Source organism: Dama dama, chromosome 11 (genome assembly GCF_033118175.1).
Source record: "Dama dama isolate Ldn47 chromosome 11, ASM3311817v1, whole genome shotgun sequence".
Classification (NCBI taxonomy): Eukaryota; Metazoa; Chordata; class Mammalia; order Artiodactyla; family Cervidae; genus Dama; species Dama dama.
This window is the reverse complement of record NC_083691.1, coordinates 37062373-37088747: the sequence shown is the minus strand read 5'-3', so window position 1 is coordinate 37088747 and position 26375 is coordinate 37062373. Positions and strand designations below refer to the sequence as shown.

Genomic DNA, 26375 nt, shown 5'->3' with positions numbered 1-26375 from the left:
GACTGCCCTTCTTGTTGTGTGCCTGCCTTGTTTCAAACACGGTGGCATGCAGAGAGTTAGGGAAGAGTGATGCCTGAGATGCATACCTGAGAGTAAACAGAAGCAGGTCAGGGGAGTGGGGAAGCAAAGAATGTCCAGGCAGTGACAGCATCATGGGCAAAGGTCCAGAGGAGAGAGAGAAGCCATGGCTGTGTGCATGGAGAATAGAGGGCGGGAAAAGTGGGGTGGAAGAGATGAGGATGGATGGGGAAATTAGAATCAGGTGACCGAGGCCCTTGTTGTCAGGCTAAGGCAGGAGCTGGGTCTCCCTTTGTGTCCCCCAGGGGTTGGAGACACTGGTACATATTAGTTGCCAATAAATATCTGAAGACAGTGAGGTGCCACTGATGGGTTTTAAGCACTGATGGGTTTAAGGGGAGTAACATGACCTGGGCTGCATAGGATACAGGCATATTCGGGGAAGACTTGAAGAGGCTTAAAGTGCATGCAGGAAGACCAGATGACCTTAATGACCTGCAGTCATTGAGGGAAGAGATGAAGATGGGCAGAACTAAGGTAGTGCCAGTGGGAGTGGAAAGAAGTGATTGCACACAGGATCACTACCTCAGACAGGAGAGAGGGGGCTGCCATTTTTAGGTCAAACAGTATGCTTGATGTTTATCATGTCTCATGGGCAAAGCCAGACCACATGCAGAAACTACTGGCCAACCTGAAGACTCTTCAAAATCACAGACTGAGACTATAAAGCTGGTGGTCTCCACTGTCCATGACTGTGTCTGGGCAAGATGCCACTTCTCAGGTCCCCACAGAACTTCTCTTGCACTTATTCCCACTGCCTCTTCTGTGGCAGAGGAAGCAAAAAAGGACAACACTGTTCAGAAAAGGATGACACCCAACTATCTCTAAGTGACCAATCTCTGTCCAAATGAACAGGCTGGGTTAAGATGAAGGTGCCCCAATCTCTTTACAGAATGTCAGAGGGAACAATTAAAGTCCTTTGTGCACAGAAAGGAAGCCAGAACTCCAAGAGGGAGAGAGACTTGCCCAAGGACAGACCTAGAGAGGAACAGAACAGGGAGGGACAGCCAAGAACACCGTGTGATCTCTACTCCCACCCCCCACCCCATTAGGAAGTCCTTTAAATTTCCCCTAACCTTATCATTAACAGAAGGGGAGGTGGAGACAGGTATAAGCTGAGCCAATTCAGCTACCAGACACACCAGTTTCCCCAGCTTCAAAGAGAAGAGAGATGACCACTGACTCTGACTGTTGTTACAGGTCAGTGTAGACTTTTGAGGCCCTGTTGTACATCTCTCAGCCATGTTCTGGGGGTACTATCTAATAACTAGTATTCATACCACCACCTTTGCTCTCGCCTCAACCACAAGTTTCTACTTCTACTATTCTGTAAGTCATAAAAACATTTTTATAGTGTCAATATTTTTGTCCCAGTTTCACCTCTGGCACCAAGTAGTCTGATAAACTTTACAGCTTTGAGTCTTGGTCAGAAAACAGTGTTGTCTGTTGGTGGGAATGTAAGCTGGTATAGCCACTATGGAGAACAGTACAAAGGTTTCTTGAAAAACTAAAAATAGAACTACCGTATGACCTAGCAATCTTACTACTGGGCATATACCCTGATAAAACAATAATGCAAAAAGACATGTGTACCCCAATGTTCACTGCAGCACTATTTACAATAGCCAGGACACAGAGCAACCTAAAAGTCCATCAAAAGATGAATGGATAAAGAAGATGTGGTACATATCTACAATGGAATATTACTTGGCCATAAAAAGGAACAAAACTGAATCATTTGTAGAGACATGGATGGACACAGAATCTATCATATAGAGTGAAGTAAATCAGAAAGAGAAAAACAAGTATCATCTACTAATGCATATATATGGAATCAGAAACATGGTAAAGATGAGCCTAGCTACAGGGCAGGAGTAGAGACACAGATGTAGAGAATGGACATGTGGACAGGACGCAGGGAGATGGGGATGGGGGAATTGGAATATTGGGATTGACATATATACACTGTGTTCAGTCGTTCAGTCACGCCTGATTCTTTGTGACCCCATGGACTGCAGCCTGCCAGGCTCCTCTGTCCATGTAATTTTCCAGGCAAGAATCCTGGCATGGGTTGCCATTTCTCACTCCAGGGTTGGTCAGGACCAGACTTTTCAGCTGAGATAACCACCATCAAATATACACTACCATGTGTAAAACAGACAGCTGGTGGGAACCTGCTGTATGTAGCACAGGGAGCTCATCTCATGCTCTGTGACCTAGAGAGGTGGAAGGGGTGGGAGGTCCAAACAGGAGAGGACATATGTATACACATAGACACAGACACATAACAAACCGTACTTCGTTGTACAGCAGAAACCAACACAACATTATAAAGTAACTATACCCCAATTTTTATTTTTTTTCCAATTTTTTATAAAAAAGAAAAGGAAAAAATAGTGCTGTGACACACAAGCTGAGCAGGTTGAGGTCCCTCCTGAACTTTGTATCTCCAGCTTCACAGGCACATCTGTGAACAGTGAACCTCTCGAGGAAACACATGTGGTCTCTGCACATTCCACAGCCACCCTGTCTCAAGGCCTGACTTCCTCCCCTCCGGCTCCCCCAGACCCCGCTCCCCCGAGCAGGAAAAGGAGTGGAGGTGTTTCTCTAGCTCTTTCCTCTTCCCCGCTTAGGCCTATCACATCTCACAAGGTCAACACCTATTTTCTTAGACCCATAATATTCATATTTAGAGGTTTAGGGTACAATTCTGTTCTCCTCTATCATTGCACCTGGTTTTTCTTGCTTTCAGAAGTGCTCCATTCATACATCATGGCTTACTTTTCCCCAGGCAGTGAGTCATATTCACTGACAAATTTTATCTTCTGGGTCACAACTGGTCAGCTCCCCCTTCTCACAGAAAATGATCAAAGGCCCAGATCTGGGTCTTTAGCTTGCACATATATTTTACCTTTATATTAACTTGCACATAATTCATTAAACATTTAAAAGAAGAAAATAAGAGAAAAAAAAATTTTAAGAAAAAAACCCTCAGTACATCCTCCAACCTCCCCACCCCTTGTTTTAATTTTCTCCACCGCACATCTGACATACTATATAGCCCGTCATCCAACCCTTCTTTCCCACCCTCCTTCCATAGTCTTTCTCCTCACTAGACAGAAAGGTAGGGCTTTTGTTTGTTTTGTTCATTTATATATCCCCAGACACAGCTCAGCGCCTGGCATATACTAAAAACTCAAGACAGGTTAAATAAACAAGCTGCTGACTAAACAGTTCATTTTCTTTCCTTTTCTCTGGGGCCTACCACTCCCTCTCCTGCCACAACAGTGTTTTTTTTCTTTGGCTTAACAGTTAAGAGATCAGATGACCATACATTTTACATCAGCTCTAGAGGGACTTCACTGAAATAGCAGAGGATATTTCTTCTCCATCTCCAACATCTCCATCTATTGAAATCCTATCCATTTGGCAAATCCTACCCAGCTCTTCTGTGACACCATCTTTTCTTTAACCTCTCACAGCAATCTCCCCCCACCTTGGAATCCATAGCACTTGATGCCTGTATCCCTCATCTAGAATTTAACACTTTCTGCCTTGTAATGATAATTTTCCTGAACGTGATTGCAATAGGAAGGTCAACAATAAGACAAGGGTAGTATTTCCTTGGCAAAGCTGGCTTCCTGCCCCTCCTCCCCAACTTAATTTCTTGCTGATTTAACAAGACCCAAATCTGGGCCTTACAGGTTTAAGCCATCCCATGTGAAGGGATCCACCTCTAAAACACCTATTAACCAAGTTCACACAGAGGTTGCAGGGCATACAAACCAAATGCCAATGTAATGATTCATACCAAGGAACTGTGGACATTCTAATGGACTAGAATGCTTGAGTTGGCCTGACTGGCTGATCTTTTCCTCAAGGGCTGAAGAGTGCTTTGTTAACAGAAACTGAGAACAAAAGTAATCAACCTAAAGTCCCATCTCTCTTTATGGCAGGGCCCCCTTCCCTGCTACAGGAGCAGTCTGATCAAGGCCATCACAGTGCTCAAGTTCCCTCAGTTAAGGCCTGCCCCAAGTTCCCTCAGTTAAGGCCTGCCCTTCTTTAGGCAGTACCAGGGCCAATGCTCTACTTCCAAGGATGGCCAAACCCCTTCTGCTCAGTTTAGACTCTAAACTGCTTTATCACTTAACCTAAATTACAACCATGTTCCAGCCTTTTCTTCTTGAGACTGCTCCCAGACGTCTGATTAGTGCTTGGAGTGTCTTTAATCATTTGGGCAACAAATTTACCGACACTTTCTAGGTTTACTCTCATGGAGAGCGCATCATCCATTACATGTGGATTTTACTGGTATGAAAGCAGACTTATTTCCTGTCACTGTGGTGTGTAAACTGCACTGGCAAAATAGAAGAAATTTCTCCAAATAAGCACCTGGGGGACCAGGTGCCTTGTAGGTTTCAAACTAAGGTCCTAAGGCAGGACAGAAAGAATTGCTTTGGCAGCAAAGAGGAAGGAAAAAAAAACACCTTCCATTTAAAGTGGCCCAGGGTCAACTAACAAGGCTCATCTGCTCTCTTAATCCGAAACACAACAGCTACCTATCTTGTTCAAAACCAGGGAATATTTACCTACAAAGTCCTGGGCTTTGAGGAAGGACTCTGAAATACCTGGGCCCTTATTAGTTTGCCTTATCCCGGGAATGTGTCTACCTTCTGATCTAGCCAAGTTCAAGATTTTACAAAAAGAAAGGAAACAAAAGAAGGTGGAGAGAGGACTTATGCCTTTGTTGCCTTACTCAGGTCTCTTTCAGTTCCATAAACAACTAGCAGTGGGTACGGGTTGTCATTCTCAGGATGAAGTTCAGAGAACACCTCTCTGCACCAGAATAGCTAAGTCACTTCAGTCATGTCCGACTCTGTGCGACCCCATAGACGGCAGCCCACCAGGCTCCTCCGTCCCTGGGATTCTCCAGGCAAGAACACTGGAGTGGGTTGCCATTTCCTTCTCCAAACACCTCTCTGAGATAGCAGTAAACCTAACTTACACACACACCACATTTCTGCCTTTCACACTGCCGACTGGCAAATGAGCAATGGTTTGTACATGGAGCAGGTGCGGGAGAGGTGGCTTCTGCCAGATGGTGCTAAAAAAAGGCCCCAGTCTGATACACAAGTCTTTCCATTAACCCATCCATGACCAAAGCGAAGTGTGTATCAGGAGTGGTGATCCTTCTTTGTCTTTGGGGACTTCTAAGATCTCAAAGGCTGCCCTTCAGCGCTCCATCACTTAACCTGCTTTTTTGACTTATACACATGGCAGGTGTAGCCAAGAGACTGGGATACGGAGAGGAAGGTTTTAGTGTAATATGCCTTCACTCTTACTCTCTGGATGGTCCTGAGCACCTCATACTCTAGAAAAGGGTTGACTCCTACTGCCTCTTTCCTGCCTGAGTGCTGCAATGGAACTTCAGTAGGGCCTCTGAAATCACTTGCTCTATCACATTCTTGCTATAAGAAGTGATGATGCACACCATTAACGCTGTTGAACCAGAAGTTTCCTCCTCTCTATAAAAGGATAATTCAAACCTAGCTCACAGGACCGGCTGTGGGAATCTAATGAACTAACTTGTGTGAAACACAGTCCCTGCTACATAAGCACTCCAGGATACATTCGTTTTCTTCCTTCCAGGAGATAGTCCTGCACTGTTTACTCTGTTAGACTAGCTTCCTATAAGCTACTGGAGTGGCTTGTCCCCATGGCTCTCTCATGCCATCCCAGGAAATGGCCACAGCACTGTAACATGAGATGAAAAATTCTAGGAAGGAGCAGCTAGAACAGAAAGACAACTGCACGGTGCCACAAGGCAGTGTGCCCTAGACAAGGCTCCCAGCAGGAAATCCTGTGGCCTCGCAGCATCACAGGTGCTGGGGCCCAGAGAAAGTTCCCCTAACCACCCTTCCGTAAATTCTCATCAGGCCCCACATTCAACTCATCAGATAATGGATGAGCCCCCTACCACCTTTTCTTCTAAAGCCACTCATTGGGTAGGCTGTGGAGCTCATGGTAGGAAAAGGAAAGTTTCTCTCCATTAGAACTCAGTACTGGGAACCACACAAAGCCTTTAAAGAACTACCCAGAGATTAACGGCCCTGCAACGTGGCTCTAAGGGTTAGGGTGACACTAACCCGGTGGGAAAAAGTGGAAAAACAACTTTTTACATTTTGACTGGCTGAGTACTACTAGGCTGCTAGGCACAGACTAGTGAGCCTCTGGAGTGGACAGTGTTTTGAAAAGGAGATTTGAACGACTCGCTCAAGGCAGACAGGCCAGCCAGAGGCCACGCTCCCTTCTCCTTCCACACCAGGCAGGACAGCCAGGGCGAGGCTTGGGCGGGGAGGGGCCCGGAGTCTGGCGCGGCGGCTCTGGGTGCAGTTAGGCCCCACGTGCCCCGCCGCCCCGGCGGATTAGCCGGCCAGAGTCCAGGATCGGCCCCAACCGCACGAGGGTGTCAGGAAGTCGGTGCCCGGCCTTACAGAGGATGTGAAGGTACTGGGGCACGCCTGGCCGGTTAAAGACCTCAGGAGAGATTCGCGCCGGGCCGCCAGCACCCCTCCCCTCCAAGCCCGCCTCCTCAGCACCTTTGCCGCAGCTCGGGCAGCCGGCCCGGCCCCACAATGGGTCACGAGGCAGCGTCGGCGGCGGGCGCGGCCCGGTCAGTCCCGGCAGGACCGCCCGGCGCCACCCACGGCCCCCACCCGGCGCGCGCCACGTCCCCGGCTCCTCCCCTGCCCCCGAGAGCCACGCGGGGAACCCCGGTGACGTCACCGTCCTCCAGCTCTCGCCTTCCCGCGCTCTCCAGAAAGGACGCGAAGGTGGTGACGTGTCCGGGGCTTTTACGCGGCTGCGCAAGAGACGTCGGCCACAGAACGTCCTGCGGCGCCGCCTGGTGGAAGAAAAAAAACCCCAAGATGGCCGGAAGCGGCGGAGCCGGCGAGAGGAGAACGTGACTGACGTCAGCTTGCGGAACCGAGGGGGCGGTGGCCGCGTGACCAGCCTCCGCCCTCGGCGCCGGCGCGTCTTCCTTTTGCTTCTTTTATCAGTACACTGTGGTAGCTTATTCCCCTTTCATTTGAGGTTATAACCTTGCCTTTTCTCGAACTTAACAATGTAAGTTACATTGTTGGTTATAGAAAATTTGGGTGGGAAAAGCAAAGGAAAATATATGAAGGAAAGGAATAGCAATATCCCTTTTCATATTTACTAATGGCCTTTTAATCAGGTTGTGAACTCCCTGTATAGAAATGTTTTTTGTTTTTTTTTTTTAATTTTTAATTTTTTAGCAATGGTTTTGGGTACAAAAGCTCTTGAGGGACGAAGAACACCAAAACTAAGTTAGAAAAACACGGTAGAGGAGAAACAGAATAGGTTAAGGGTAATAGTATTTAATGAGCGTTTAACAAGACTATCTCATTTACTATGCACATCATCCACAGGAGGAAACTGGGCTCGGAGATTTTAAAAACTTGCCTAAGGTTACAGGGCTCATAAGCGGGTAACGGAGTAAGGGATGTGAACCCAGCGGTTTAACTCTGAACCTTAAGATGGTGTTCTGGGGAGAGGGTGAAAAATTGCAGGGAAAATAGATGGTGGCAGACCGGCTTTGTATTTCTTTAACCGTCAGATGGTGACTAGTTCCCAGGAGCAAGGCTTCATCCGTAGGATCAGCTTTGCAGTAGTGTGCCATAAAACAGCTCCCACTAATACATGCCTTGAACCACCTCGCTCTGTGCTTGTTACCGACCAGAAGCACTGCCCTCTCCCATTAGCAGTGGAAGGTGAGGGTCTGCACCAGCGCTGGAATTAGATCCTGCAATTCGAAGTGCAGCTTGCACTCTGGCAGCATTTCTTCAGTCCAGCGACTTGCTTCATCCAGCCGGATGATAAAATTGCAGGCTCTTGGACTCCACCCTGGAATTTATGACTATATGGTCTGACTATATCCGTGGGTGATGTCTGTGCACATTAAAACACTAGTGTAAACATGTCCTCCCGCCCTTTCTTGTTGAGATAGGTGGGATGGTAGAAAGATGTGAAGGGAGCCTGGTTGTGGGAGGGCAGGCAGACTGGAGGTTTTATTTTTTTGTTTACCTGGGCCACATGACTTGTGGGATCTCAGTTTCCTGACCAGGGATTGAACCTAGGCCACAACAGTGAAAGCCTGGAATCCTAACCACTAGACCACGAGGGAACTCCTTTTAAGGACGTTTAAAAAGAGGATCAAATAAGGAATGCCAGGAAATATCATGACATGGGCCAGAGGAAAAGTAGGAAATCAGAATCTATAAAATTAAACAAAAGGGGGGGGGGGCACTACGTTGAGTTAAGCAGGTTCATCTTGGGAAATTCGCCGACAAAATAGACACAGGGTTGTTCTCTGTGACTGACTTTTCTGTGTTGTCTGTGACTTTTGGCTGAGAGAGTCCATTCATTCAAAGGGCTGGAGGAGGGCAGCCCCTGCCCATTCATTCCCTCACCTTCAGTGGATAAAGCAGGAGTTCCCTGATTTCTAGTGGAGGGCAAATCTTGGCCTGTTTCTGACATAGGAGACCTGGCAGTGATAGAGGAGTTCCTCTGGGGTGACATATACAGGTTGCACTCTGTAAGTGGCCCGGCATGGGGGCTGGTGTGGATGCCTGTGTATGGACATGTGGGCTGGAGGGAAAAGGAAGTGATTGGCTGACCAGACACAACAGGAATCAGTGAGAGAAGAGGGGGACCTTTCCCCCAGAAAGTCACAGAGCTGATGACCTCTGGTACCTTGAGAGAACCAGATGGCAGGCCTACAGAACTTCCCTCAGACGGGTGGTTCTTAGAGTCAGATTTTCTGAAGGTCTCTGAGTGCCCTCTCATGCCTCTGAATAGTAGCAAGCTGTTGAGATGCTAGCAATTTTGGTAAAGGCAAATGTGAACCACAGTGTCCTGGGTGTAGGAGCAGCAAGTAGTTCTCACTGTGCCCACTGTGTTAGGGACCTGGCGGTGTTGCCTGAAGGAGGAGTTAGGATGCCCATCAGTATACACTCAGTCTGAAGATGGTCAGTCTGTGCAGTAGGCAGCAGGCTGTGAGGACATGGGAAGGTTTTGCACTGCCCAGTCCAGAATACAAACAGTGGCTGCAGCATGCAAAGGCAGCAGATGGGCAGCCCTCAAAGAGCTGGGAGAGTCCAACAATTAATGGAGGAGGTGTGCAGCAGATGGTACAGGAGGGAGTGTGTCTGGGTGGGTGCAGGGTTTGAAGAGCACTGGACTGATGGGAGTATCTAGGCCCATTCTACTCTTGGAGTGAGGGGCACGTCTGAAATGAGGTCATTGCTGATGGTGTCCCAAAGGTATTTGGATGCTGGGAGTGGGTGCAGCAACCCTACTGGTACTCTTAGGACTGTGCTCAACCTGGTAGAGAAGGTGTCAATGTAACTCTGAACCCATGCCAGATTTTGATGGACTGTGTTGATGGGCCAGGGGGGTCCTGGGTGAACACCCCAGCACTGGAAGTGGGGGCCTCTTTGGGTAAATTATTTGCCCTGGCTATGTATTTTATGGCCCACATGGTTCTAATGGCCTCCAAGGTTGGAGTCAAGTACTGCTAGACTGAGCCAGGATTTGCCTCTCACAGGTTTAGCTTGATAAAAAAACTGTGACTGATGTCCTCAAAGACTGAACGACTTAGAATAGGCCAGCCACTGTGTTTCCATGGGTATTTTTACTTTTCAGGCAGGCACTCTGCCTCACCTAGTTTTAATATCTCCTCTTCTCTATACTTATCCAAACCCTTCCTGTCCTTTTTTATTTTGTCCACGTGGCAGGGTTTGCGGGATCTTACTTCCCTGACCAGGAATCAAACCTGTGTCCCCTGCAATGGAGGCATGGAACACCAGGGAATTCCCCTTTTCCTCTCCTTTAAATCTCAGCACAAAGTCTAATTCTCCCTGGACCTCTGGGTTCTCCTGAAGGATCTTCCCCATTGTCTGAAGCACTTGAGAACTCTCCACACAAGCCAGCCCCTCAGTTGTAGAGGACAAACAACCCTTAATTTGCCTACCCATCTCCTTCATGTAGGGGCACAGGTCCTTCTTTTACCAAAAATGCTCACAGACCTGTCTCCCACCTCAATTAGGTCCATCAGACCTTTGTTTGGGGATTTTGGACTTTGTACTTTCGAGTTAAGCAGAGGAGTCAGTCCTGCTCTAGAGCAGAAGTGAAAGCCATAGTTTCAGGTGCATTTATTGTTGTTGTTCAGTCACTAAGTCTTTTCCGACCCTTTGTGACCCCATAGGCTGCAGCATGCCAGGCTCCCCTGTCTATCACCATCTCCTGGAGTTTGCTCAAATTCATGTCCATTGAGTTGGTGATCTAATTAGCATCTAATCCTCTGCCACCCCCTTCTTTTGCCTTCAGTCTTTCCCAGCATCAAGGTCTTTTCCAGTGAGTCAGTTCTTCACATCAGGTAGCCAAAGTATGGAGCTCCAGCTTTCAGCATCAGTAGTACTTCCAATGAATATTCAGGATTGATTTCCTTTAGGATTGATTGATTTGATCTCTTTGCTGTCCAGGATATGTTAGGAGCCAGATAGCCTACCAGAAGGAGCTGCTCTGTGTTGATAGTAATGAAGCCTCAGGAGAGGTAGAGATGGGTCAGATGGACCCTGGCTGCAGGGGTTCTGAGGCCTAACCACACCCCTGCTTCACGGAAGGATAGCTGTCTAGCCCTGTTTTAGTGTCCCTGAACCAGTCATTCATTCCTACTTTTGCCTGAGCTGGTTAGAGTTGGCTTTTTGTTATGTGCAGTCAAAACTGCCTACCTATACACTTTTCTCGTCTTCCAAAGAGAATGAATTATGAAGAATTTATAAAGCAAGATGATAAAGTGGAAAGAACATGCACTTTGGAATAAAATGAAACATTTTTAATGCTATTTCCAGTAAGATACTTAATCTCAGAGAGACTGTTTAACTTTATAAAAGAAGGAGTGGTGGCTAAACTCAAATAATGATGAGGACTAAATAAGAAAAATGATTAAGTGAGATTGGAAATGAAAATGCCTGGGATGTAATAGGCAAATAGGAAATGTTCCATTCTCTTCTTTTCTCCTTAAAGGCAGGCTTCTATTCTGTGACTTTCAGTATCTCCATTCTGTGATCAATGAATTAAAAAATAGAAATTGAATTTTACCACCTGTTAAGCTTTTTGGAGAGTAAAGAAGGAAATAAAAATCAAGTGAACAAGCAATTACAAGCATTAGTTTGAAATGTCAATCAATATTGCCTTGACACCTGAATCTCTTTTTCCTGGTTCACTATCACCTAAATCTCCCAAAAGGTTTATAATTTTATAATTAGACCAACACAAGATATAATTTATAAAAACTAGTGACACTGTGCATTATTTGAGAAGAGAATAAAAGGATATGATTGGAACTCTGTCAGGATGATCTTCAACATTTTGCCCTAACCAAGGTATTAATTTTCCAACATGTTAGTATAAGGTGGAGGGCTGCTGACTTCCTAGAGAATTAGGAAAAGGTTGAAACAAACTCTAAAGGTGAGTCCTTCAGGAAGGTAAGTGAGCTGGTTTTCTTTTTGTTTCTTTAAAAACTCTACCCAGGAATACCATCCAAGTTAAATGAAGGCTATACACAGCAGCACCAAAAGGGCTATTTACAAGAAGAGTTTTTCTTCAAAAGAATTCACTTGAATGCACTGAGAAGCTGCATCTTAGCTAAGAGTAGTTCACTAAGGAACAGAGCCATCTAAGTGTCTAACTAGTATTTAAAGTTGTCAAAGGGTGGGGATGTGCAAATTTAGCAGCAAGACTCTTGTTTTGCTTCAAGGGAAAGTGATGGTGGTCAGAGGCGCCAGTTCCAAGGGCTGGTCCAAGGGCGGCCGCTGGTCCTGGTACTCTGCCACATGCCCGTTGCGGTGATGCCCGTACTCAAACTTGATTCGAAGTTCACCGATCTTGGACTGGGGCAGAATATCTGGGATCCACTCGATGATGAAAGGTGTTGGCTCCTTTTGATCTGGGGAAGTGTTGCCTGAAGAGAAAAAAGAAAAGAAAAAAGAATTGATTAGTACAATTCCAAAATAAATTTGCACAAATTTTAAAAGCACAAAGAAGTTAAAAAAAAAAAAACCTATATGAGAAGAAAAAAAAGGGGGTGGGGCAACAAGAAGAATCAAGGGAAGGGAAAAGTGATTACTGCTTTATCTATCCAAAACTGTCTGGCATTCTCAAATAAAATAAGACCCAGCCTTTATGAAAATAGGGCCAAAAGAATCATAAGGAGAGGCCAGGCTAAGAGGAAAAGACAGCTGGATGAGATGAAAAGGGAGACTAGCAAGAAAAGGTCAAGTTTCAAGGAAACCAGAAACAAACAACTAAAATCCACATGGTTATAACATATATTACAAATCCATAATAACCACAAGAGTGTTGTACTGGCATATATCTAGACAGACGAAAAGAACAAAAAAGAAAGATCCAAAATGGATACAAAAAGAAGAGGAATTTAAGATAAGGCCAAAATGGTATTTTCAATCAGTGTAAGAAATACAAGTAAGTGTTTCTTATAACAAATGGGGTGCATCAACTACATAACTATCTGGAAGAAACTAAAAGATGACAGAATCTTACTTTATAACTTACATCAAGATAAAGTCCAGAATATTAAAGATTTACATGTGAAAAACTCAGGTTAAAGAATGCTCTTGAATAAATATAAAGTACTAGCAGAATTAAAAACAAGCATATGGTATCACCTCAAAAACATGGAGACAATAAACATAGAAAACATAGTCCATTTAGCAAAAAACAGAAAAAACAAAAAGACAGGGGGCTTTCCTGGTGGCTCAGTGGTAAAGATTCTGCCTGCCAACGCTGGAAACACGGGTTCAGTCCCTGATCTGAGAAGATACCCTGTGCTGAGGACCAACAAAGCCCATGAGCCATAACTATTGAGCCTGTGCTCGAAGCCAGACAGCCGCCACTACTGAAGCCTGTGCACCCTAGTGCCCATGTGCTGCAACAAGAGAAGCCACTGCAATGAGAAGTCTGCACAGGGGAACTGGAGAGTAGCCCCTGCTTGCCGCAGCTAGAGAAAAGCCTGTGCCGCAAAGAAGACCCAGCACAGCCAAAAATAATAAATAATAATAATAAAAAACCAAGACGACAGAAGACTAACTATATTAATTACAGTAAAGGGGATATATTAAAATCAGAGAAAAATAAAAACAATATAATACTGATAAGATTCAATAAGAACAAAGTGTCACAAAAAAGTTAAAAGGATGGCAATCATTAGAAAAATGTAAAACAAAAGAAAGCCGGTGTCACTGTTGTAATATTGAATAAAGACAAATTAAGGGCAAATGTTATTTTTAAATTGATGAACTGTTAATATAGGCTGAATCTATATTCTCTAAAATTTCTTCCTAATATTATTATATCCTCCCAAAATTCATAAATTGAAAACCTAATCCCCAATGTGACAGTACTTGCAGGCAGGGCCTTTGGAAGGTGATTAGGTCATGAGGGAAGAGCCCTGATGAGTGAGATTGAATGCCCTCATTTAAGACCCCAGAGACATCTATGCCCTTTCTGAAATGTGACGACACAAAGAGAAGGCTGCTGATGGCTATCTTTGAACCAGGATGCAGGCCCTCATCAGACATTGAATCTGTAGGAATCTTGGACTTCCCACCCTGCAGAACTGTGAGAAATAAATCTCTATTGTTTATAAGTCACCCAGTTTACAGTATTCTGTTACAGCAGTCCAAATGGATTAAGATAATATATTTACATTGACATCTGTCAAAAGCTCTAATGTACCAAAAAAACATTGCATTACAATACTTAAAGGCTTTTGCAGTATCCGAAGACATTTAGAGAAACAAAACTGTAGTAGGAAATTGTATTACAGCTCTGCTTATCTAAGTTTTATAAATCTTAAAGCTATACAAGATTTTATATTGGATAAATAATAACACATTTGCTAGCACAAATTCATATCATGAATTAGGTTAGTGAGAAAATATTTTTAAATTCCTTTAAAAAAATTGAAAAGGCACATCTTCTGAACTCAAAAAAATAAAAGTAGGAATGGATACTTAAGAATATAAAAATCAAAAGCCTCAACCAAATAGAAATTTTAAATACAAAGTACTGGGAACACAGAAACTAAACTATGATTATAGGCTATTTAGCTATTAATAATAAGAACCTTAAATGTTCCTATTATCAAACATGAATTTTAAAAAGTAACTGATAATTCCAAAAGGTATAAAAATTTAAAAGTTATAAGAAACTGTTAGAAAAAGTTTTTAAAGAATTCGGAATGTTTAACAGACAAAAGTGGAAAACAGTTCAAAACATACAAATTATTTTCTTTCTTTCTTTTTTTTTTTTTAGTTCTACCACTTTATTGCTACCAACCCATCTCCCTCCACCCTCGTGCACACATGCTCAGTCATGTAATCCCATGGACTTCAGCCCACCAGGCTCCTCTGTCCATGGACTTTTCCAGGCAAGAATACTGGAGTGGGTTGCCATTTCCTTCTCCTACAAATAATTTTCTATATAACTATTACCAAGACCCAAAAAAGATAGCCTCCAAAAAAGAAATTGTAGGCAATTAATACTTATGAATAGATAATAAAAAATCCTAAATAAAGTATTAGCAAATAGAATCTACATATATATTAAAAGAAAAAAGACCACATAGGATTTATTCCAGAAATGTAAGATTATTTCAATATTAGAAATTGATTCCTAAAATTCATATTATACACCAACTATACTTAAATTTCATTGCACTTGGGTCAGTAGAGTTTATCTTTAGAGGTTTCTCAAAAGATGGTAAAAAGGTATTTAAAAAATTCAATTCCAGGGAGCTGCCTGGTGGTCTAGTGGTTAGGATTCAGCACTTTCACTGTCGTGGCCTAGGTTCAATTCCTGGTTGGTGAACTCCTGCAAGCTGTGTGGCAAGGCCAAAAATTAAATGAATAAATAAAAATAATTAAAAAAAAACTATATTACAAATCAATTATAGCTCCTAATAAAAATAACTTAATAAACTAAGAATATGATATGCTATTAAAATAAAAAATTTTATCTGAAATTAATAATCAATAGTTATTTACTAGTGAAACTTAGAGCAGCTTTTTCCAGAAATGGATTCTATATGAAATACTAATGGCATTCCCCTGAAAAGAGTTCACTGGTCCAATAAATTGGGGAAAATTTAAGTTACATAAAGTTCAATACAAATCTTTATTTCAGGATTTTTTAATATGCAAATTTATAGGATGAGTTACTAAGAGAGATACATTATATTGTAAGACATTACTCACTACTGCCTCCCTACTCCAATTGTAACATTTTCTGAGATCTGAGTGTATCTTACAACTAGCGAAGTTTTCATGTGGCAAAATTTCCTTTCCCACCAAAAAAGTTATTACAAAGTTGACTGAACATCTTACATTCAAGGGTCTTCAAATAAAAAAAAATACAGTATGTAGCATTTTCAAACTTATCAGATGATGGGATACTTTTTTCAGAGAATATTTATCACTATCTCTTCTTCAAGACAGTTGGAAAATGCTATGCTGGGGGAGTTTAACTATAGTAAAAACAATAATTTTACTATAATAAAATGAAAATCCACAGCTGCTAGCTTTACTATTATTCATTGTTGCTCTTGAAGTTTTAGGTAATTTAATAAGAAAAAGACAATGGTATAAACATTTGATGGGAAATAAATTTATCATCACTTTTCAAGTGATATAGTTAATTTTCCAGAAACCAACAGGTAAACAACTATCATCACTAATAGGAACTCATTAAGGACAGCAGTTTGATACTAATTATATCAAAATCTCACATCCATACATGACCACTGGAAAAACCATAGCCTTGACCAGACGGACCTTTGTTGGCAAAGTAATGTCTCTGCTTTTTTTTTTTTTTTTGTCTCTGCTTTTTATATGCTATCTAGGACTCTGGGAGTTTGTGATGGACAGGGAGGCCTGGTGTGCTGCGATTCATGGGGTCACAGAGCTGGACATGACTGAGCGACTGAACTAAACTGAACTGATACCAAAATCTGGAGAAGGGCATGGCAACCCACTCCAGTATTCTTGCCTGGAGAATCCCATGGACAGAGGAGCCTGGCAGGTTACACAGTCTCTGGGTTTGCAAAGAGTCACACGACTGAAGTGACTTAGCATGCATGCATACCAAAATCAAGAGCTTCCCATACACTGGCAGTAACAAGTTAGACACATGATAAACATCTTACTCACAAGAGTAGCCAAAAATATATTTCACAGGAGTTTGACAAAATAATTACAGATTCTAAATTTCTCCATGACATAGTTCACTGCCCTCAAAGTGCTTATAGCCTAGTTAGTGGAAAGACAGGTGAGTGAGTACTGGATGGCGAGGAGTGAAGGCTCTAATTGCCTGGGGTTGAAGATCAGCTCTACCACTTCACTAGCTGTGTAACGCTGGGCAGGTTACTGTACTTATCTTCACCTCGATTTATTCATCTGTAAATGGGGATCACAGTATCTACCCCTGAGTAGGCTGATGAGCATTAAATGAATTAATCTATGTAAAGCACTTAAAATAACAGCAAGCACAGAGCTCATTAAGTGCATTTTGTTGCAGGTGTCATTAGTATTAAAATACCTCAGTTAAAAATAGACAAAGCAAAAGCAATTCATCAAATACAAATGACTAATTGAAAATTTTACTCTCATTAATATTTGAGGGTAATGTAAATTAAAAGAATGATAGGATATTTTTTGCCTATCAGATCAACAAAGATTAAAAAAGAGAAACTCTTTCATACATGGTTAGCAGGAATAAACTGTAGAATTAGTACCATCTTTCTGGAGAGCAGTGTGACAAAAAAAATCAAAAGTCAAAAAAAAAAAAAGTCCTAAAAATGTAAATAAACTGTGACTCTCCAATTTCACTTTTCCTTTTTTTAAATAATTTTATTTATTTCTGGTTGATGGATCTTTGTTGCTGCGCAAGGGCTTTCTCTAGTTGTGGTGAATGGGGACCACTCTCTAGCTGTGGTGCCTGGGCCTCTCATTGTTGTGGCTTCTCTTGTTGCAGAGCTCAGGCTCTGAAGTGCGGGCTCAGTAGTTGTGGCACCTAGTCTTAGTTGCTCCGAGGCATGTGGAATCTTCCCAGACCAGGAATCGAACCTGTGTCCCCTGCATTGGCAGGCGGGTTCTTTTCCACTGTGTCACCAGGGAAGTCCTCCAATTTAACTTTTAAGAATTTACCCCCCAAAATATCCTAAATAAGTTAGGAAATAATTAAGGCCATAAAAGGTTTTTCTAAAAGGAAGTTAATTATAAAAGGAAGCATTGTTTATAATAGCAAAAAGTTTGATATAACTTAAACTCGGGGTTGATCAGAGTGAGATAACTTAATGAATGAATTTTATGCAGCTGTTTAAAAATGTCATATTCACAATAGCCAAAAGATCAAGCAATCCAAGTATCCAGACAGATGAATGGATACACAAAGTGTAGTCTATACATATAATGAAACATTTCTCAGCCTTAGAAAGAAAATTTGACATATGCTACAACATGGATGAACATTGAAGACATTATGGTACATGAAATAAACCAGTAACAAAAGGACAAAAATTGTATGATTCTAATTCAAGTAATCAAATTCATATAGACAAAAAGTGGAATGGTAACTTGGGTTGGGGAGGCAGGAATGCGGATTAGTATTTAATGGATACAGTTTCAGTTGAGGAAGATGAAAATTGGAGATGAATGGTAGTGATGGTTGCATAACAATGCCAAAGCTCTTTATGGCAGAAAAATTTTATGCTTAAAAATGGTTAAAATGTTAAGTTGTATATTATATATGTTTTATAATAATAAAAAAAGTCTAAAATAATGTTGAAGACAGACATGGAAAGTTGTTCATGATATATTTTTAAGTGGAAAAAGCTATTTAGATATGCTACCATGTTTCAGAAACTCTTTCTATGCACAGGAAAAAAAAGAGTGTACACCAAAATCTTAATGGTGATGTCATCTATGGTGGGTGGGATTGTGCTGTGTGCTAAGTCACTTCAGTCATGTCCAACTCTTTGGGACCCCATGGACAGAGGACCCTGGTGGGCTTTTCCTGCAGCCTGCCAGGCTTCTCTGTCCATGGGATTCTCCAGACAAGAATACTGGAGTGGGCTGCCATTTCCTCCTCCAGGGGATCTTCCTGTCTTCTCTCTTACGTCTCCTGCATCAGCAGGCGGGTTCTTTACCACTAGTGCCACTTGGGAAGCATGGTGGGTGGCATTATCAGTGGTTTTTATTTTTCTTTATGCTCTATAGTGAAATCTATGATTTCCGTATAATGAACAGAGATTACTTCTCTAATTTTATTTTAAAAGCAGTGGCTCAAATGAAACAAAACACCTTACCCCATGACTGCCTTTACAAAATGTATGAATGTGTCTTCTTTGCTTAAGGTCAAAGTCCTTTGCTCAAAGTCCAGGACAGCATAATACACACAGGTGACCTTCAAAGGAAGGTGTGCTATTGAAACCACCAATTTACTTACCAACTTTGAGAAAAGTTTTTAGTTCCAAGGGTCGCAGCACTGGTTGCTTTTCTATACGACCGTAGGTTTCTGCTATGCTCTCTACTTCTACTTTAGGACATTTAAACAGCTCATAGGTCCCATCTCGGTTCTGGATAAAACTCCGGGTGATTTCCAAAGGCATCTGGATATGGAGACAATACCAAGAAAGGTGAGAAAGGAAAACCTTTACAAGTAGACGAACACTGGATGACAGTAGGTTTTATTCACTCTTTCAAGTACATTCAAAAGTTTTCCTTGTATTTTCAAGTAAATTTTTTCAACAATTCTGCCTTTTCTCCTATATATTGTTCATGGCTTCCCTTTTTTTCTATAATTTGAACTCCTGCCAAACCCTAGTGACCTGAACCCCTAATACCTTCATGGCTACATAACTGCTGCTGGCACAGATCTGCTCTAAAGTCATTTTATTCCTTCCTCACTGCTCTGCTGGCAGCAGTCTCCTAAAAACTATACCAACAACACCTACAGCTCATGTCTTGTGTGCTTCCACCATCCCTGGCACTGAGTCAGACAAGGCGTGGACCGAATTTTATCTTTGCCACTAAACAGCAGGCTGAGCTTCCCACAGCCTGTTTCTCATCTGCAAAATACAGTCCATACCAAGTCATGGCTGTGAGCTGGAATGGGGTGATACATGTAAGTGATGCGCAACAGACAGAGGCTCAGCAATTTGACTTTACTCCGGGTTGTTTCAGTGCCTCCCTGCACATCATGTTTTCTGTCTGTGACATCCTGCATTTAAAGAAGTTCCTCCACTGTCTTTAGGGCTAACGTAAGTCTTCCCTAGTGTTCACATGTAAGTTCTACAGATACCAATTTATTATTTTTCTGAACATAACAATGCCTTGCAGTCAAGCTAATCTTAATGTATTAAATCACATGATGTTGAGTTTTCCACAATATTTCATTATCATAGGAAGGAAAAATCCTCAAGATTTTAGGATCTGCTTGAAAAAAATGTTTAAAAATGTCTACTACTATCTCTGTAAAAAGGAACACAAACTAAGAATCATTTCTCTAATGAGAACTCAGTTGCAGTTTGGAGAAGAACACTAAATTGTGCTGGACCTACTGACTTCACAAGTAGCACATCATCTCAAATTATACATATACTTCCCAGGTGCCTGCCAGTTTATTTAGGGCTCACCACAGATAGTAGGGGAGCATTATCTAATTTACAAGAAAAAGCATCCTTGTTTTCTCATCCCAAAGGCAAAGAAAAAAGGATGTTCCAATTTAAAAAAGAGTACAACCTCAAGTTCCAGTGAATACCTATTAAAATCAGAGTTGGAACCATAAAGTCACGAATGTTCCTGAATAATCTCTTAGGATAAACAAAAGGAATTCTCTGTAGTGTCCGTAACTCAACGAGCTGGTGCTTCCTGCTTGCTTCTCCCTCTTCCCCACTCTGCCCTCCCAGTGTTGTAGAAATCAGCTCTTACCTCCGGGGTGTCTAAGATTTGTTTAACCTGCAGGATATTCGTGATATGCCAGGTATACTTGGAAAAGGTTCCCAGTGGCAAGGCATCTTTGCGAACAAAAGCTTTAAGGCAAAAAAGGGGACAAAATTAGACTACTGAAAATAATAGCATTACCTGTGCTCTTTCACTGAATTTGTCATGTTAGTTTCTAGAGAGTTCAGTGAAGTGATATTTGTGCCTTATAGAATCTTGTCCTCTAAAAAAGAAATCCTGAGCTTTCCTGGTGGCTCAGTGGTAAAGAATCTGCCTGCCAATGCAGGAGACATGGGTTCAATCCCTGGTCCCAGAAGATCCCACATGCTCTGGAGCAACTAAGCTCGTGTGCCGCAACTACTGAGCCTATGCTCTAGAGCCTGGGACCTGCAACTACTGGAGCCCGAGCACTCTGGAGCCCATGGTCAGCAACAAGGGAAGCCACTGCTATGAGAAGCCTGTACAATGTAACTAGAGAGTAGACCCCACTCTCTCCACAACTAGAGAAAAGCCCACAGGCAGCAAGGAAGAGCCAGCACAGCCAAAAATAAATAAATAAAATTAAAAAAAAAAAAAGAAACCCTATGTTTTCTTTTTTGGCTGTGCTGCATGACTTGCAGGCTCTTAGTTAACCGACCAGGGGTCAAACCCAGGCCCTGGCACTGAAATCACTGAGTCCTAATCACTGGACAGCCAGGGAAATCCCCAAAAAAGGAATTCTAGAAGCAAGTCTATAAGCAGGGTTTTGCAAAATGTGTTGAACCAAATGATATGGATTTTTGCTATATGAAGCCTCTGATGCTTCCTTGAGATGCTAATTTTGGGCATCTTAGAAACTTCTTTCTTTGTTTCATAAAACTACAGACACAAGACTCAATTATAAAACAGCTTCTTACAACTTTAGATACGTCAGAGGTCAAATCAGAGTCCTTAAAATAATTACATGGAGTTTAAACCTTGCTCATGCGGTTGCCAATCTATTACCCTGCCTCCTGATTATAAAGGAGTTCCACTGAAGGGCCTAAAAATATCTAAAGGATGGGTTAAAATTAATATATTAGACCTAAAGTGTAAACGGGAAGAAAAATAAATAAATAAAAATAAACGGGAAGAATCAACATTGTCTCAAACGTTAGAGAGATAAGGCATAAAGATGGGAGATTTTTATGGCCCTAAACAGAGTGATTCACAGTTTGTACCATTTAAAGTGAAAGTGAAAGTGTTAGTTACTCAGTTGTGTCCAATTCTGTGATCCCGTGGACTATATCCTGCCAGGCTGCTCTGTTTATGGAATTCTCCAGAATTAAACTTCGGTCCCTATTATATCATCAAATAACAATTTACTGAAGAAATAGCTATGATTTCCAGCTATAGACACTCTTGGGCTATTTGCCCCTGAGCAATCTTTTCTTCCTCCTTTTTTCTCCCTCATTTTCCTGTACTACCTAATAAGTATCTTGAGATCTCTAGTAGAAAGATATTATATAAAATCAAGAAATAAGTACCAGAATACTGTAATGGTAAAATGTACCAAGTCTGAGAATCACTCCAGAAAGAAAATCTCCCTTCATCAAAAATCAGGAATCTTGAAAAACAAGTTTTAGTGTTTGACACATACTGTAATATGCTTCCAAGAAGCCAGCCCAAATAACAACGGGAGCTTGCAATGCTTTTGTTGAAACTGGCTCATATCTAGAAAATACCAAACTTCTTGGTGGGCACCTTCATTGCCCTTCATTGGTGGTTCACTTATCAAGTTTGTACTTTCTGAATTTTTTCATCAACTCTTACTAGAATAAGCATGAGGCTTTTGAAGTGTGTGATCATTATTCTAAGAGCTGATGGGCTAAGGCTTCATGCTCTGAGCATGTAACTAGAAGACCTAATCCTGAAAATCCTGCAGTTTTTCCAAACATAATTCTGTAAGGTCCAGACATCTACGGCTATTCCTAAAGAAACATCTTGTACCTGTGGTAGAGTTGGGAAGCCGTTTCTTTGCGCTGCCGATGGATATTCTCTGTTGCAGGGCATCAAAAAAGGACTGAGGAATGTGGAAAACCAGTGGCTCTGGTTTGCCTACAGGAAATAAGAAGAATTCATTTAAAGAAACACAAGTGGGCTTTCTGGTGTGCAGAGAAAAGTGGAGGAAATGGAACTGATGTGCAGTAATAACTAAAAATAGCACCAAGATTTCTTTACACAGAGGCAAAAACCAGCTTTGATGGACCTTTATGAGTCTAGCACTGTCACTTGCCCTACTCCAGATCCCCTGCAATTATAACCAATTCTTGTCATCTACCAAAAATAACTTTTCTAGTCCTCAATTTTGTAAACACCACCACAGCACAGACTTCTCCCTTTGAAGAGGACATGAAATGAGATGAGAACATTGAAGCTGAGTTGAGAAGGTAAACTTGATTCACTCCTGCTCACTCTCCCAGGCACTTGCTGCTTGCATTCACGCTCTCAGATGGCCAGAACTGTGAATGCCAGAGACTGCAAAGTTAGGACATGTTATCCAATAAGCATCAGTCTTCTCTCTGATCTGAAGGTAGGAAAACTGTTTGAAAATACTTAACAAACTTCTTTTAAAAACTTGCAAAACACTAGGTCAACAAAACGTCAATAGAAAGTGTGTTCAGGTTGAAAAAATTCAGAGGTTTTTTTACTAACTCTGCCCAAGGGTCAAGCTCCAACAGAGCAAAAACATCCAGAACCAAGTGGATTAATAGGTAACTTCCACCTCCCTGGATGCAAATTAAAGAGCAGTTCTTAAAGACAGTTCAGATACCTCTTTTGAAATAAAGATCAAACCAAGAAAAATAAAAGGTTTCCTGGAATTTCATATTAAGATTTTACATCCTTTCAATTGATTTTACCTGCTTAATTGAATGTAGAATGTCAATAACAAAACTGTCATTGCTTTTGAGCCACTATAATATTAATACAGGGGCTTCCCTGCTGGCTCAGATGGTAAAGAATCTGCCTGCAACTCGGGAGACCTGGGCTCAATCCCTGGGAAGATCCCCTGGAGGAGGGAATGGCTGTCACTTCAGTATTCTTACCTGGAGAATTCCATGGGCAGAGGAGCCTGGTGGGCTACAGTCCATGGGGTCACAAAAAAGTCGGACACGACTGAATGACTAACACACTTTTGAATATTAATATATATGTAGTTGATTTTGTTTTTAGCCATGTGGCATGACTTGCAGGATCTTACGTCCCCAACCAGGGACTGAACCTTCGCCCTCAGCAGTCAAAGTGTGAAGTCCTGACCACTGGACCACCAAGGAATTCCCATATAGACAGTTTAGAGAAGTCACTGAAGAAAGGAATTTTAAAGTCTTTCATCTTGAAATTAGATTATAGGCTACATGCAGAGACTCTAAAAGTGCTAACTCACCAGAACTCAGCTGATGGGATTCTAGGGTTTAGGTTTATAAATTAATCTTGAAAAACCCTTGTAAAAGACACAGAATCACAGTGCTGGAGGGTGACTTTGACAAGGGTGGTGGTAACAGAGATGGTGAGAGAGGGTGGTATAAGGAATGGGATGAAAAAGGGCCATAGTTTATAGCTTACATTATTGTCAATGTTCTATTTTATGTTTTGGGAGGTAGGTTAGTAGGCATTTATTATATTATTTTAAACAATATATAAATAAATGAAATTTTAAAAGAAAGAAAAATAGACTCTCTTTTTAACCTTCCCTAGTTTTTTTTTTTTTTTTTTAAATGATCTTCTATCGTGGCAGCATGCAGAATCTTTAGTTGCAGCATGTGGGATTTAGTTCCCTGACCAGGGATCAAACCCAGGCCCCCTGCACTGGGATTGTGTAGTCTTAGCCACTAGATCACCAGGGAAATCCCTATACTTCCCTAGTTTATTTTGTTTTTCTAAAAGTAACTTCTAAAATTCTATTACTGAATAAATTTTATTTATTCTGAACCAAGGTAAATAAAACTAAGCATGTATTTCAACATCTCCATTCTTGCTCCTCTCTTCACCATGAAGCCACAACTGCTCCAACCCTTCAACTCAGCTCCTCCTACTGAGTGTCCGCTGTTGGGCTACTATTCCCTTTGGGGTGCTTTGTATTTAAAATGATTTTCATAAACTTCAACATATTCAGCAAAGAACATCAAAGTGTAGTGAGGTTTGTAAATAATGCCATGAGGAGTGTTTGAAGACCTGAGATGTATCACTTGGAAAAGAGAAGACCTGTCATGCAGGCCAATGGGTGTGTGCGGTAGCAGGGACTGTTACTTTAAAACAGGAACAGACTTACTCCATGTGGCTGGAGCACAGACTAAAACCAACAGAAGTATTATTAGCAAACATTTCCACTTAGTATGAGGAAGACCTTCCTCACAGCTCTCACTGTCCAACAATGTTATGAGCTGCCTCAGAAAGGAGTGAGCGGTTCATCACTGCACAAAACCTGAAAACCATCCATCAGGGATGCTTTTCAGGCAATGGGCAAGCCCTGGTGGATGGTCCACTTCTGAAATTGCTGAGGTTCTATGAGGCTATCATGATCAACCCGAATCCAGCTTGTGTTCTCCAATCTTCCTTAGCATATCTGTGCTATGTACTGCGCTTAGTCGCTCAGTCATGTCTGACTCTTTTCGACCCCATGGACTGTAGCCCACCAGGCTCCTCTGACCATGTGGATTCTCCAGGCAAGAATGCTGGAGTGGGTTGCCACGCCCTCCTTCAGAGGATCTTCCCAATCTAGGGATCAAACCCAGGTCTCCTGCATTGCAGGCAGATTCTTTACCATCTGAGCCACCAGGGAAGCCCTTAGCATATCCATGTAATTTTATATAACTATCTTAGTCTCACATGTTTAGATTTTTTTCCATACTTTTTTCCTCCCATGCTTTAAGTTTGAGGGTTTAGAATGACCTTCTAAGGCTTGTTATCTCTCTCATCAAATACACACCCACGCACACCCTAAGACCAAGGCTGTCTACTTTTACTTATTATTTGCTGTGGTTTTTCTTTTCCATCACCAAATTCAATTTTGTTTGTCCTGCATTTTAATTATGTGATTATTCCTTTATTTCATTTAGATTTCTATCCTCTTGTGGTCCAGTGCCCTCTAGACTGAAGCCCAATTACTTTTTTTTTCAAAACAGAGTAGAGCTATACACAACCACTTTAATTTCTCTGACTTTCAGCAACAGCACAGTTAGATGACCAATACTTACCATCAAACTGATAGTGCATGGTTTGATGGATGCGTTCTGTGACACTGGCCAGCCAGTCTTGGAAGGATAAGGTCACTTGTGCCTCATCTAACAGCTGACCACAGGCTAGGAAAAAAAACAAACAACTTTTCATTAATTTTTATCTTTTCTTACAGAATTTAACAGTTAACTGAACTCTGAAAAAGCTAAGGAATTTATACTATATAAAAGAGCAACAAGTCAAAATTCAATGACAGTAGGTAAATTAAGGGAAATGGAATACCGCAGGGATTTTCTTTTTAAAAATTCATCTAAAAAAAAAACATCTAGAGAAAGGAAAAAAAAGAAATAGAAAGCTCTGAGAGACTAATGGGTTTAAGACTATTAACCACAGAAAGTTCGCAGCCTTTCAACATCAAACTGCAAACTGAAGAGTGGTTGGTTTAGAGCCATTAACTGACCAGATTCTTGATGAGTATGTCTATATACTGACCTACCATTCTGTTTCTTCTCCTGAAATGTCTTCACGTGTCTGAAGTATATATCCCCTTATATAAAGACATCAAGATGCCAAAACTACTATTCATTTAAAATTAAAATTCTCATAGGTAAAAGAATCTAATGATAAGCTGGATTAAAAGCTATTTTCTTTGTATCAAAGTGATACTTTTAATTTGTTTACTTCCTGACCTTCTACAAACGTTTGTTCTTGGAATGTGTAAGTTCTTAATTAGTTAATTGAGATTTGGTCTTGTACAATTTGCTGACATGACTGAAGCGATTTAGCATGCACACACATATGCACCATCTGCTATTTATGTATTTATTGGTCTTGTCTTCAAAACCAAAGTGTGAGCTTAGGGATAGTGTCTAATTTTTAATCACCCAGCCAAATTATATGAGGGTAAAGAAGATGTTGATCCCCAAACATAAAGGCTTAACTCTTCTGCACAGAAAAGTGACACATATATATATATATATATATATATATATATATATA

General features: G+C 41.6%; 1 protein-coding gene across 3 annotated transcripts in view; it reads right to left on the bottom strand.

Moving 5' to 3' along the window:
• Positions 1–10301: 10301 nt before the first annotated feature.
• C11H2orf42 (chromosome 11 C2orf42 homolog) overlaps positions 10302–26375 on the bottom strand; it is a 45315-nt gene continuing 29241 nt past the window's right edge. For all 3 annotated transcript variants that reach the window (XM_061155113.1, XM_061155114.1, XM_061155115.1), the window contains 5 exons: positions 25397–25501; positions 22152–22259; positions 20172–20272; positions 18688–18850; positions 10302–12127 (listed from right to left, as the gene is read on the bottom strand). In XM_061155113.1, the coding sequence (XP_061011096.1) occupies positions 11919–12127; positions 18688–18850; positions 20172–20272; positions 22152–22259; positions 25397–25501 (686 nt within the window). In that variant the 3' untranslated portion in view covers positions 10302–11918. The remainder of the gene's footprint in view (positions 12128–18687; positions 18851–20171; positions 20273–22151; positions 22260–25396; positions 25502–26375) is intronic.